This window comes from Falco cherrug, chromosome Z (genome assembly GCF_023634085.1).
Source record: "Falco cherrug isolate bFalChe1 chromosome Z, bFalChe1.pri, whole genome shotgun sequence".
Classification (NCBI taxonomy): Eukaryota; Metazoa; Chordata; class Aves; order Falconiformes; family Falconidae; genus Falco; species Falco cherrug.
In genome coordinates, this window is record NC_073720.1 from 84,894,042 (window position 1) to 84,907,715 (window position 13,674).

Consider the following 13,674-nt stretch of genomic DNA (forward strand, 5'->3'; position numbering starts at 1 on the left):
GTGACCAAGACAGCCACCAGCCACCACTCTGCTGGCGGGTCCCTCTCCACTTGCAAACAACAGGCCTAGGAGGGCACCTTTCCTAGTTGGCTCCCTTAGAAGCAGAGGTACCGGCCTCGTTCAGCAAAGCAGCAGGGGCTTTGCTGCAGAAGTTCCAGTTTGTACTGGATACGCACTAAACTACCTGCTCGGTCAGCGCTGACTGAGATTAGGTGTCGAAGGCTGAAGAAAGCGGGCTTGTTCAGGCTCCTGTGGTGTGCCCCGGGATTCCTCCCTGGGAGGTACTCCTGAGAAGATGGTAACAAAGGGAGAGGTAGGGACACCCTCCTGCTGCAGCTGAAACCCCTCCCTTCTCTCCCAGCCCGCGTTCAAGAGACGGTTCACCCGATCCCGTCCCACTGACTGTACTACAACAGCCCCAGGAGGCAGACTGACAGCCTGCCGCGAGCTTGGCTGCGCTGATCCCTCCCAGCTCCCCGCAATCGGCAGGCAAAGCGGCTTTGAGAGTGCAGCGAGAAGAGGAAGAGAGAGACCTGCCCTTGCCTGGGTGGCCCAGCCGGTGGCCCACACCAGCACAGGGCCGGGAGACCTGCAGCTCGATGGCACGATACCTTTGCTCCACCTTTTCAGTGGCTTTGCTGGCAAGTTTGCTTGTGCGCCTCTTTTTCTCTCATCCGTCCATTCTCAAGAAGATTTTGGAACGGGGCGAGGGCAACAGAAGGCTTCAATGAAGTCACTGAGCTGGTGCCTAAACCCTTACAAAGGTGGTGTATCTGAAGAGGCAGCTAATACTGGAAAAGGAAAGCTGAGGAACTTCAAATAGGATTTCTTTTTTTCCTTGTCAACAGTCTACATTCCTTGAGGATTCGTATAGTTCTTACACGGTTTTAGTCATTCCACTGCTTCTGAAGCTTGCACCATCATCACGAAGGGGCTTTCAATTGTCAGCAACAAAGATGTCAACGACCAAAACTTGCTGGCAGAGAACTCTTCAAATCCTGAAGTCTTTCTACGGTGAGGACAACTTTTCAACAACATGATGGAAGGCAGAAGGAGAAGGCCAGTCTAGCTGCACACCCGGAACCGTGGGCAACATTTGTAAATGTGCAGATTTCCTTCATTCAGATGCCTCGATGCTGTCACTGTGGCGAGGTCCTCGTCACTTCAGGTACGTTCTCAGGAGTGAGATCTGCCCCATGGCCAATGACTAGAAATGATTCTGAAAGGCAGAGGCAAGAAGGGGTGACGGGACAGCATGGCCCACGTGGGGATCCATCCTGGCTCCCCGGAGGCGTGAGCAGGGCGTCTGCGCCCCTTCTACCGTGCTCTGGCGAGACAGGAACTACAACTCCTCGCGGCGTAAAGCGGTTCAGGCTCCATTGCTGGTGCTTTTGGGGACCACCAAAGCAACAGTTGGCCAGGAGCACCACCTACCAGAAGCGTGGCAAGCTTGGTAAGCGGGGAGGGACCAGGCACTGTGGGCGAGTGCCAGCAGGAGTGGATGGGGCTGCAGCAAAATGCCCCTTCAGGCTTCTCCCTGCGGGCGGCGGGCACGACCCAGCAGGGTGGGAGACTCTTGCCCAGGGCTGCCCACCGAGCGCCCAGCTCCTCCCTGCAGATCCTGGCACTGCACAGGGAAAGGCAGCCAGCTGGGGCAGGCAGCATTCAGGCACGGGCAGTGGTCCACGCAGACTGGTTCCACCACGCTCCCCCTCGCAGGGGACCTGTGTGAGGCGTCACGAGCGGGGATGAGACACAACCGCCACGGGCGCGGGTTGCAGGGGACCAAGCTAGAGCAACACAGGAACGTAAAAGGTGAAAACAAGAAACGGTATTTTTTCTCTTGATGCCATGTGCCTGCGGGGGCGGAAGGTTCGTTGTGACATCACCGTGTTCTGGAGGCTGACATTACCGAGCAGTGCATTGTGACATCAGCCAGTGACGGGCTGTGACCTCACATCCCTCACCGCTTATCTTCGGGCGCCGGCAGAGCCTGGGCCAGTCTGGCTCGTGCCTGGCCTCCTGCCGAGCGTGCCTGCGAGGTCTGGAGGGTGGAGCGAGGCTTCTCCTGGTGCTGGGTGGTGCTTCGGGGGTTGCCGCCGGCAGCTCTCGGTGTCCATCCCCGAGCCATCGCCTGTGTTTCCCCGGCCCTCCCTGGATCAGGCAGCCGCGCACCGCGGGGTGTGCTTGCAGCAGCGCAGGTGAGCCGTGCGGGGAACCGTCCCCCAGGGTGGCCGTAGGGCGGGCGATGGGGCCTGGGGATTCGAGAGGGTGTCCTCCTTGAGGGGCCTGGGCATTTCCTCCGCCCTTCCATTCCCTGGGGCAGTGGGTGACTGTGGTCTCTCTCCATTTTGCAGCGTGTGACACCAGTGATGGGGAGCTGCTTGTCATCCTCAGCTGTCCCCAACCTGCCGCAGGAAGAAGACATGGCCACGGAGACAGAACAGACATGCCCCCTCTGCCACAATGCTGAAGACGGGATTGCTTATGTTATACCCTGTAACCACCAGTTCTGCCTGGGCTGCATCATTCGTTGGAGAGAGAACAGCCTTTTCTGCCCCCTTTGCAGAGGACCAATGGAGACTATCAAGTTTTCTGTGTGGGCAGAAAATGACTTCCTACTGTATACTTTCATAGAAACTGATGAGTTGCCAGATGCCAGCAGGCAGGCAGGCGGAGCTCGTGACCTCCTGGCTGAAAGCAGGCCCTACATCCCCCTGGTGGCCCCTCCGTCGTCTCCACAGCAGATGCTGTCCCCAGCTGAGGAGGGAGCTGTAGGGACAGAGGCCGTGGGTGGCCTCCTGCCCAGCGTCTGGGCACCGCTCTTCCAAAGGCAAGAGCACCTGCTGGATCCCGTGCTGCCCTGGCTGCGCCAGGAGCTGGCAGCAATCTATGGGGACCAATGGTGGCTGGCAAGGAGTGCGGAGAGCAGCATCCTGCACTGCCTCTGCGCCTGCGGTCTGAATCGGGAGCTCATGGTCCAGCGGCTGCAGGACTCCCTTCAGGAATATGCGGCACAACTGGTCGACGGCATCGTCAATGTCATTGTGGAGCGGTGCAGCGAGGAGGCCCAGAGGCTGCTGCAGGCCCCTGCTGTGGTGGATGAGCACGACAGCGCTGTGGCCAGCACCGGCTCCACCAGCTCCTCCTCCAGATCCAGCTCCTCCACATCCAGCTACAGCACGTGCTGGGAGTGGAGTCCTGCCTGCAGCCTGGCTTCCTCCAGCAGCCCTGAGAGCTCCCCCGGGGAGGAGGGAGCCGGCACATCAGAGGCCCCCCTCCGCGGGCGTGCTGGCCGCCACCCATCTGTGCGCATCCCCGCGGAGCGGGAGGAGCCGGGGCAGGCGGCGGTGGCGGCTGGTCCCTCCTCCTAGGGCAGCCGCCGCAGCCCCTCGGCTCCCGCCCGGGACAGTGACCACTTGCCCAGGGGAGCCCGGCGCCCCGCAAAGAGGAGGGCCGCTGGCCCCCAGGACCCTCCCCAGCCCTGCAAGAGGCGGCCCCGCCGACGGCGCCAGCCTGGCTCCAGCTCCTCCATGTTCAAGGGCAAGGATATAAATTCCTCTTTCCCTGACACAGGCCCTGTGTGCTTCTTTCTCTCTCTCCTGGTTGCCGTCCCCGCTTCCTGTGCCCCACCGTGGGTGGCACCTGCCTTGTGGGGGGGCACGGCCATGGCCCCCCGAGCCCCCGGGCTGTGTGGGCAGCACGTCCTCCTGCAGGCAATCCTGCCGCAGCTGCAGCACAGCAGATGCCGAGGGCAGAGCGGGCAGGAGGGCAAGCTGCTCTCGTTGCACATGCAATGCCCTCCGCCTGCACCCCGTCCCTCCCTCTGCCCGCTACCGACACTTCTGCTCTGCTCTGCTTTCTGTCTGGCGTCGGCCAGGGCAAACTCGCTACTGGGAGAGCTGTCGAGGAGGCAGGGACAAAGGGCAGGGCAGCGAGAGAAGAAATGTAGAAATATCACCAGAGGAGAAGAGATAAGGAGCACAAACTTGGGAAGATGCAGATGTGTGGACAGCAGGCGCGTGCTCAAATGTCACCTCCTTGTGTATATGCCGTGCCCTCACGTTCTCCTCAGATGCCGCAGTCACGGTACCAGGAGGCCTTTGGTAGGGAAGTGCCACCTTCCAGGCTGAATCCTAGCTCTGAGAGAAAGTACAACGACAGCTGGGTTGGCTTGGGTTGGCTTGGGTGTGGGTTGAGCTGGTTTTCTGAGTCCAGGTTGCACAGCAGTAGAAACTCCAATGCCATCAAGCCATGCAAACTCACGCCTAGCCTGGCCTGGCAGAGGATAGAATAGCACAGAGCAGAACAGAATATTCCCTTTGGATGGGAGGGAAAACGATCATCTCATCCAACTGCCTGACCCCTTCAGGGCTGACCAAAAGTTAAAGCGTGTTATTCAGGGCACTGTCCAAATGCCTCTTGGCCACTGACAGGCTTGGGGCATCGACCACCTCTCTGGGAAGCCTGTTCCAGCGTTTGACCACCCTCTCATCAGAGAAATGCTTCCTAACGTCAAGTGTGAACCTCTGCTGGCACAGCTCTGAGACATTCCCCCCAGCACAAGGGGCAACGGGCACAAAGTGCAACCCGGGGAGTTTCACCCGGATGTGAGGAAAAAGTCTTTGCTTTGAGGGTGACATGGCCCTGGCACAGGCTGCCCAGAGGGTTGGTTGGGTCTCCTTCTCTGGAGACATTCAGAACCTGCCTGGATGCGATTCTGTGCAACCTGCTCTAGGTGGACCTGCTTTAGCAGGGGGTTGGGCGGGGTGATCTCCAGAGGTCCCTTCCAACACTAGCCATGCTGTGATCCTGTGATTCTGGGAGCCTATCGCTGAATACCAGGGCGAAGAGGTCAGCACCTCCCTCTCCGCTTCCCCTCCTCGGGAAGCTGCAGAGGGCAGTGAGGATGCCCCTCAGCCCCCTTCTCTCCAAACTAGACAAACCCAGGATCCTTGGGTGCTCCTCACAGGACATGCCTTCCAGGCCTTTCACCAGCCGCGTTGCCCTCCTCTGGGTGCACGGCACGCCACTGACGATCGCCCAGTGCTCCAGTCTATCTGGATTCCTCTGCAAGGCCTCTTGCCCCTTGAGAGAGTCAACAGGACCTCCCAGTCTGCGGTCATCAGCAGACTTGCTGATGAGGCGTTCAACTGCTGCATGCCGATCATTGAGGAAAATATTGAACAGAACCAGCCCTGGACCTGAGCCACCGCTGGTGGCTGGTCGCCAGCCACGTGTAGCCCCATTCACTACAAGGCACTGAGACCTGCCAGCCAGCCACTTCTTCACCCAGCGCACCCTGAACCCGCTCAGCCCGCAGCTGGACAGCTTGTTCAGAAGGACACTGCGAGGGACAGTGTCAAAATCCCCACTGCAGTCCAGGGGAACTACACCCACTGCCTTCCCTTCAATCCCTGGGCGGGTGACCTTATATTGCAAGGACACCTGATTAGTTAGGCGAGACTTTCCCTTTGCAAACCCATGTTGACTGTGCCTGATCACAGGGTGACAGAAAATCTCAAGGCGGAAGGGAGCCATAAGGATCATGGAGTCCCACTCCCTGCTCCTTGCAGAACTAGCTGAAGCTAAACCATGTGGCTAAGAGCATGGCCCAGACGCTCCTTGAACTCTGACAGGCTTGGTGCCGGGACCGCTTCCCTGGAGAGGCCGTTCCAGTGACCCAGCATGCCCTCAGTGACGAACCTCTTCCTGATGTCCCATGAGAACGTCCCCCGAGGCAGCTTCATTCCCTTTCCCCGAGCCCTGTCGCTGGTCACCGGGAGGAGGAGATCAGCACCTCTCCCTCCGCTGCCCCCCTGGAGGAAGCTGTAGGCTGCGGAGAGCTCACCCCTCAGCCTTCTCTTCTCCACGCTGAGCAGAGCGAGTGACCTCAGCCGCTCCTCCTCGGCCTTGCCCTCTAGGCCTTTCACCACCTGGGGCACCTTCCTCTGGCCACGTGCAAATTGTTTGATGGCCTCCTTATGCTGAGGCGCCCAGGACAGCACACAGTGCTTGAGGTGGGGCTGTGCCCGTGCAGCCCAATGTGGGGCAGTCACCTCCCTCGACCGGCGAGCTGTGCTGGGCTTGCTGCGCCCCAGGACGCGGGTGGCCCCTTTGGCTGCCAGGGCACACTGTTGGCTCACTTTCTGGGACAACACTTGCCAGCTTCCCGTCGACCACGACCTCTCCAGACTCCCCGGACTGCTGAAAAATACCAGAGAGAGGTCCCACGACGGCATGGGCCTGCTCTTTCTGTCCCCTGGGATGAATGCCATCGGGCCCGGTAGATTTCTGTGCATCCAGCAGCAGCAGCAGCAGCAGCAGCAGCAGCAGCAGCAGCAGCAGCAGCAAGTCCAAAACAAGTTTGGGGTCGGCTGGGAGTTTACTATCGCCCCAGTCACGCTCTTGCAGCACTGGGCTCCGGGGCTGCCAGGGCCTGTTGTCGGTGTTGAAGGCAGCGGCAAAAGAAGGCGTTCATTTTCTGCCTGACTCCTGCATGAAGGCCCCTGCTCACACAGGCCACCCTTCTGCCCTGCTTGCTTCACTTGCCACATTTTGCAACGGCCTGCTCCTGCGCTCCTAAGAGGTGGCTCTTAAAAAATGCCCAGCATTCCTGGGCCCCCATACCGTCAAGAGCAGATTGCCGGGGCACCTTACTAACTGGCTCCTTCAGTAGCCCCAGCTCTGCTCTCCCCACAGCCGGGGACAAAGTTTTGCCCGAGGTTTTTCTCCTGCGCCAACTATGTGAAACTCAACTACTTGGTGGGCACGGTGACCAAGACAGCCACCAGCCACCACTCTGCTGGCGGGTCCCTCTCCACTTGCAAACAACAGGCCTAGGAGGGCACCTTTCCTAGTTGGCTCCCTTAGAAGCAGAGGTACCGGCCTCGTTCAGCAAAGCAGCAGGGGCTTTGCTGCAGAAGTTCCAGTTTGTACTGGATACGCACTAAACTACCTGCTCGGTCAGCGCTGACTGAGATTAGGTGTCGAAGGCTGAAGAAAGCGGGCTTGTTCAGGCTCCTGTGGTGTGCCCCGGGATTCCTCCCTGGGAGGTACTCCTGAGAAGATGGTAACAAAGGGAGAGGTAGGGACACCCTCCTGCTGCAGCTGAAACCCCTCCCTTCTCTCCCAGCCCGCGTTCAAGAGACGGTTCACCCGATCCCGTCCCACTGACTGTACTACAACAGCCCCAGGAGGCAGACTGACAGCCTGCCGCGAGCTTGGCTGCGCTGATCCCTCCCAGCTCCCCGCAATCGGCAGGCAAAGCGGCTTTGAGAGTGCAGCGAGAAGAGGAAGAGAGAGACCTGCCCTTGCCTGGGTGGCCCAGCCGGTGGCCCACACCAGCACAGGGCCGGGAGACCTGCAGCTCGATGGCACGATACCTTTGCTCCACCTTTTCAGTGGCTTTGCTGGCAAGTTTGCTTGTGCGCCTCTTTTTCTCTCATCCGTCCATTCTCAAGAAGATTTTGGAACGGGGCGAGGGCAACAGAAGGCTTCAATGAAGTCACTGAGCTGGTGCCTAAACCCTTACAAAGGTGGTGTATCTGAAGAGGCAGCTAATACTGGAAAAGGAAAGCTGAGGAACTTCAAATAGGATTTCTTTTTTTCCTTGTCAACAGTCTACATTCCTTGAGGATTCGTATAGTTCTTACACGGTTTTAGTCATTCCACTGCTTCTGAAGCTTGCACCATCATCACGAAGGGGCTTTCAATTGTCAGCAACAAAGATGTCAACGACCAAAACTTGCTGGCAGAGAACTCTTCAAATCCTGAAGTCTTTCTACGGTGAGGACAACTTTTCAACAACATGATGGAAGGCAGAAGGAGAAGGCCAGTCTAGCTGCACACCCGGAACCGTGGGCAACATTTGTAAATGTGCAGATTTCCTTCATTCAGATGCCTCGATGCTGTCACTGTGGCGAGGTCCTCGTCACTTCAGGTACGTTCTCAGGAGTGAGATCTGCCCCATGGCCAATGACTAGAAATGATTCTGAAAGGCAGAGGCAAGAAGGGGTGACGGGACAGCATGGCCCACGTGGGGATCCATCCTGGCTCCCCGGAGGCGTGAGCAGGGCGTCTGCGCCCCTTCTACCGTGCTCTGGCGAGACAGGAACTACAACTCCTCGCGGCGTAAAGCGGTTCAGGCTCCATTGCTGGTGCTTTTGGGGACCACCAAAGCAACAGTTGGCCAGGAGCACCACCTACCAGAAGCGTGGCAAGCTTGGTAAGCGGGGAGGGACCAGGCACTGTGGGCGAGTGCCAGCAGGAGTGGATGGGGCTGCAGCAAAATGCCCCTTCAGGCTTCTCCCTGCGGGCGGCGGGCACGACCCAGCAGGGTGGGAGACTCTTGCCCAGGGCTGCCCACCGAGCGCCCAGCTCCTCCCTGCAGATCCTGGCACTGCACAGGGAAAGGCAGCCAGCTGGGGCAGGCAGCATTCAGGCACGGGCAGTGGTCCACGCAGACTGGTTCCACCACGCTCCCCCTCGCAGGGGACCTGTGTGAGGCGTCACGAGCGGGGATGAGACACAACCGCCACGGGCGCGGGTTGCAGGGGACCAAGCTAGAGCAACACAGGAACGTAAAAGGTGAAAACAAGAAACGGTATTTTTTCTCTTGATGCCATGTGCCTGCGGGGGCGGAAGGTTCGTTGTGACATCACCGTGTTCTGGAGGCTGACGTTACCGAGCAGTGCATTGTGACATCAGCCAGTGACGGGCTGTGACCTCACATCCCTCACCGCTTATCTTCGGGCGCCGGCAGAGCCTGGGCCAGTCTGGCTCGTGCCTGGCCTCCTGCCGAGCGTGCCTGCGAGGTCTGGAGGGTGGAGCGAGGCTTCTCCTGGTGCTGGGTGGTGCTTCGGGGGTTGCCGCCGGCAGCTCTCGGTGTCCATCCCCGAGCCATCGCCTGTGTTTCCCCGGCCCTCCCTGGATCAGGCAGCCGCGCACCGCGGGGTGTGCTTGCAGCAGCGCAGGTGAGCCGTGCGGGGAACCGTCCCCCAGGGTGGCCGTAGGGCGGGCGATGGGGCCTGGGGATTCGAGAGGGTGTCCTCCTTGAGGGGCCTGGGCATTTCCTCCGCCCTTCCATTCCCTGGGGCAGCGGGTGACTGTGGTCTCTCTCCATTTTGCAGCGTGTGACACCAGTGATGGGGAGCTGCTTGTCATCCTCAGCTGTCCCCAACCTGCCGCAGGAAGAAGACATGGCCACGGAGACAGAGTGGGAGTGCCCCATCTGCCACGACGCTAAAAATGAGGTCGCTTCTGTGCTGCCTTGTCACCACCAGTTCTGTATGAGCTGCATCATGCGTTGGGCAAGCAGGAATCCAACGTGCCCCCTTTGCAGAGGACCAATGGAGAATCTCAGGTTTTCTGTGGGGGCAGAACACGCCTATATAGAGATTAGCATCAGAACACTTGATGAGATGCCAGATGCCAGCAGGCAGGCAGGCGGAGCTCGTGACCTCCTGGCTGAAAGCAGGCCCTACATCCCCCTGGTGGCCCCTCCGTCGTCTCCACAGCAGATGCTGTCCCCAGCTGAGGAGGGAGCTGTAGGGACAGAGGCCGTGGGTGGCCTCCTGCCCAGCGTCTGGGCACCGCTCTTCCAAAGGCAAGAGCACCTGCTGGATCCCGTGCTGCCCTGGCTGCGCCAGGAGCTGGCAGCAATCTATGGGGACCAATGGTGGCTGGCAAGGAGTGCGGAGAGCAGCATCCTGCACTGCCTCTGCGCCTGCGGTCTGAATCGGGAGCTCATGGTCCAGCGGCTGCAGGACTCCCTTCAGGAATATGCGGCACAACTGGTCGACGGCATCGTCAATGTCATTGTGGAGCGGTGCAGCGAGGAGGCCCAGAGGCTGCTGCAGGCCCCTGCTGTGGTGGATGAGCACGACAGCGCTGTGGCCAGCACCGGCTCCACCAGCTCCTCCTCCAGATCCAGCTCCTCCACATCCAGCTACAGCACGTGCTGGGAGTGGAGTCCTGCCTGCAGCCTGGCTTCCTCCAGCAGCCCTGAGAGCTCCCCCGGGGAGGAGGGAGCCGGCACATCAGAGGCCCCCCTCCGCGGGCGTGCTGGCCGCCACCCATCTGTGCGCATCCCCGCGGAGCGGGAGGAGCCGGGGCAGGCGGCGGTGGCGGCTGGTCCCTCCTCCTAGGGCAGCCGCCGCAGCCCCTCGGCTCCCGCCCGGGACAGTGACCACTTGCCCAGGGGAGCCCGGCGCCCCGCAAAGAGGAGGGCCGCTGGCCCCCAGGACCCTCCCCAGCCCTGCAAGAGGCGGCCCCGCCGACGGCGCCAGCCTGGCTCCAGCTCCTCCATGTTCAAGGGCAAGGATATAAATTCCTCTTTCCCTGACACAGGCCCTGTGTGCTTCTTTCTCTCTCTCCTGGTTGCCGTCCCCGCTTCCTGTGCCCCACCGTGGGTGGCACCTGCCTTGTGGGGGGGCACGGCCATGGCCCCCCGAGCCCCCGGGCTGTGTGGGCAGCACGTCCTCCTGCAGGCAATCCTGCCGCAGCTGCACTACACCACTGTGGGCTGGGCCTCCATGTTTCACTCTGTACAGAATTAGTTTTTGGTGTTAATCATTGCCTGTCCTTCCCCTGTATTAGTATCCCAATTAGTTTCTCTTTTAGGCATAATCGAGCTGGATCATCTTGTGCATTCTGCTTCTCATTTTCCTCCCAGGCTTTGTCTAACACCGGTCTCCTATCTTCAGGAGTGAAGAGGGTATTCATTATAGTTTCTACATCTCCCCAGACTGGACTGTGGTTTATCATGATAGTTTCCACCATTGGATACATTTTATCAGGATTTTCCCTATAAGGCGCTATTGTTTCTTTCTAATTTAACAAGTCAGAAGCAGTAAATGGAACATGCACAGATACTCGTAATCCTTCTGGTCCATCAGCTTGTCTCGATGGGCCTTGTATTATTGGTTGTTGTGCTCTCATTCTTCCAGCTATTGGGCTAAAGGTCCCAGACCCATGCCCTGTAACTGCATCCTGCAAAAAAGCACTACTGCCACTCCTGCTTTAAGCAGCAGCTTCTATTTTTGGTTCATCAGCTAACAATTGAACATGCTCTTCCTCCTCACTTTTCTTAATACAGTCTTTCCCTATTTCATGTGCCACAGAACATTTTGACTTCTCTTTCCCATTTCCTGTTTTCACATATATTCCATTTGGATCAATATTCAGTAGGTTGCATTTCTTTCCTATCTCATGATCATTACACGGAGAGAAAAACAGTTAATATATGGTACTTCATCCCATTTTCTAAATCTACGAAACAACACTAATTGCAATATAGTATTGTAATTTAAAGTTCCGTTTTCAGGCCAATTCTCCTCATCCTGCAACTTATACGTCAGCCACTATTGAGTACAATATTGTTTCGATATCTCTTCTTGTCATGGGGTCTCCCCCAAACTTAGTCCAGTGGGTAAGGATGCATCCTAAAGGGGTACAGGGCGATATTTCAGTAGAGGAACTGGTTCCCATTTTGTAGTAGTTTCCCAACAACAATCTCTTTATCCAAGCCTGTATACACTCCGCTGGAGTTTGTTAACTCACTGCATCTACGTGTACCAGGTAATCTTCTACCATATTCCTGGTGTAGCAACTTATGTAGAGATCAAATCCAAACAAGCAAATCCAAGTCCAAACAAGTAAATTCAAACAAACCAGCTCTTATACTTGCCTAACACAGTATCTTGATTTTAGTATTGCACCTTTGAGTCACTTACTGCTTAGCAAGGGAGAGAAATGGATGGAGTCCCCTGATCAGCTGGAGTCCAACTGTTCCACATCCCCACTGTCTGCAGCAACTTGAAGCTGGCAAGGCTCTTTGTGAAGTCCCATCTGGGTCACCGAAACTGCTGTCTCTAAAATGCGAGTTCCCAGCATGCAGCAAGCCAATCTTACACACTAGATGAGACATTGTTTTATTACAGAGTTGTGCAAGCCTGGATGCTAGCAAACAAAGCTAGCATACCCCAGTACAAAGTCACAAACATTATATGCAAAACCTTATCACAGTTTCCCTGCCCAGAGGGCAGGTCCATATAGATGATTTGGTACACATTTGCATATCCATTACCTAACTTATCTTACTACTCCGAACCCTCTCTGAGGAAGGGTCTTTTAGTGGGCCTGGGTCTTTCCCCTAGCGGGTGTGATTTTTAGTATTATGATGAGGAGAGTTCACTTCTAGGGTAAGGCTGAAGACCATAAGACCTAAGTAATCAGAGTTTAACGTAAACAAAATAGTCTGTGTGTGGCTCACATCACAAAGATAGGATGTTCTTTGCTTTGTCTCTCCCAAAGCTGACTGGATTGATTACAGGCCCCTTCATTTGACATTCTTGACAACTCTAGAGGGTCAGCTTGACCTAAACTCTGTGCACTTATGGTTAAGCCCTAAATCAGAGTTCAAGAATTCAGGAGTTTTAGACAACATCCGTGCTCATGAATCCCTTCTGCTGTGCGCAGGTCACCAGGCAGTACTACCAGAGAAGGGAGCAGGTATGGCAAACCTTCAGGGACACCTTGGGCTCAGACTCTGGGCAGCAACACCCTTCCCTTGACTAATGGTCAGTTCTGCGGACAGGTAGCACTACAGTCCTCAAAACACTCTTTACTTTTTTGGGGGCACCTGTTCAACTTTAGGCATCTGTGGCTCTACAACGAGCCAAAGACAAGACCCTCTTTTACTGATTAAGTGATGTGATGGTTCTTCTGCCCGTGACACGAAAGAATTCTTTTGACCCAAGTAGCTTCCAAACAAATTGCATGAGAATTACTTTCCCACACATGCTGCACTCTCCCTCTTTTAGTGCTTACAAAATCCCAGTGCCTGGGGCATACAGACCCAGGATATTTTCATGAATAACTCATAAAATCCACAATCAGCCTCCTGAGAAAAGCAATGTGTGTTTTCTAACATAGTCAAATAGCTTGACTTTTGAATGTTTTATATTTGCAACTGAAGCCCTGTAAGCAATACTAATTTTTGTCAGTAGGTGAGGTACTTATGATCAAAGAATTCAAAATTTGCATGCAGTCTCCTTATGGATAACTGTCATAGAAAAGAATGGGTCTTTGGAGACTGTATTGTTATAATATGGTTATGTTCAATGTATGACACATTACACAAACACACACACCCATGTCTTCTTTGTGTTTTTATTCTTTTTTAAATTTATAGTTCTAAAATGTATAAAACTAGTTGGTGTAAAAGATCAAAGATTCAGTAGTAAAGACCTGTCTAGCTTCCTGGACCTCCATTCTGGCCATCCAGGGCCGTAGCCCACTGCTTCAAAAGCTGTTCTTCAGCCAACAGTTACAAACGTAGGCTCAAGGGCACCAGCCTGCCCTCTTTTTGTGTCATCAGCAATGGAAAGGAGCAACCTTTTCTTTCAGCTCCTGAACATCAGAAAATGGATGGTTTTGTATGCAAAATATGATGACTTTTGCTGATGTTAGTAACCTTTCACAGGGTCAAAGCTCATTAAGATTTCTACAGTTCTATAAAACCGCAATGTAAATGCCAGAGACAACATAGTAAGGGTGGAGGTTTGGTCATCCCTCTGAAAATACTCTCTTTCTGGAGTATTGGATGAGTCACAGCTTGATCCAGAGTCCAGTGATGCTACTTTATCCAGTCAATCTCGCAAATGCAGAGCA

General features: G+C 56.0%; 1 protein-coding gene across 2 annotated transcripts; it reads left to right on the forward strand.

The window, feature by feature from the left end:
* The first annotated feature begins 727 nt into the window (after positions 1-727).
* Positions 728-10,324, forward strand: LOC102048565 (uncharacterized). 2 transcript variants are annotated; one of them, XM_055699680.1, is made up of 3 exons: positions 728-1,453; positions 2,358-3,184; positions 9,929-10,324. In XM_055699680.1, exons 2-3 carry the CDS (start codon positions 2,373-2,375, stop codon positions 10,146-10,148), a joined length of 1,032 nt encoding a protein of 343 aa, XP_055555655.1. In that variant the 5' UTR covers positions 728-1,453; positions 2,358-2,372; the 3' UTR covers positions 10,149-10,324. The 2 variants fall into 2 exon arrangements, with proteins under 2 accessions (XP_055555655.1, XP_027668924.2); XM_027813123.2 differs by lacking the exons at positions 728-1,453; positions 2,358-3,184 and adding an exon at positions 7,502-8,227 and having other exon boundaries at positions 9,132-10,324.
* The last annotated feature ends 3,350 nt before the right edge of the window (positions 10,325-13,674 follow it).

What these genes read in the sequence shown, in the direction of transcription:
- LOC102048565 (XM_055699680.1), top strand. Translation starts at nt 2,373, where the DNA reads ATGGGGAGCTGCTTGTCATCCTCAGCTGTCCCCAACCTGCCGCAGGAA. An exon ending in TCCACATCCAGCTACAGCAC is followed by an intron (nt 3,185 to 9,928) that starts GTGCTGGGAGTG and finishes CTCCTCCTCCAG; the next exon opens with ATCCAGCTCCTCCACATCCA.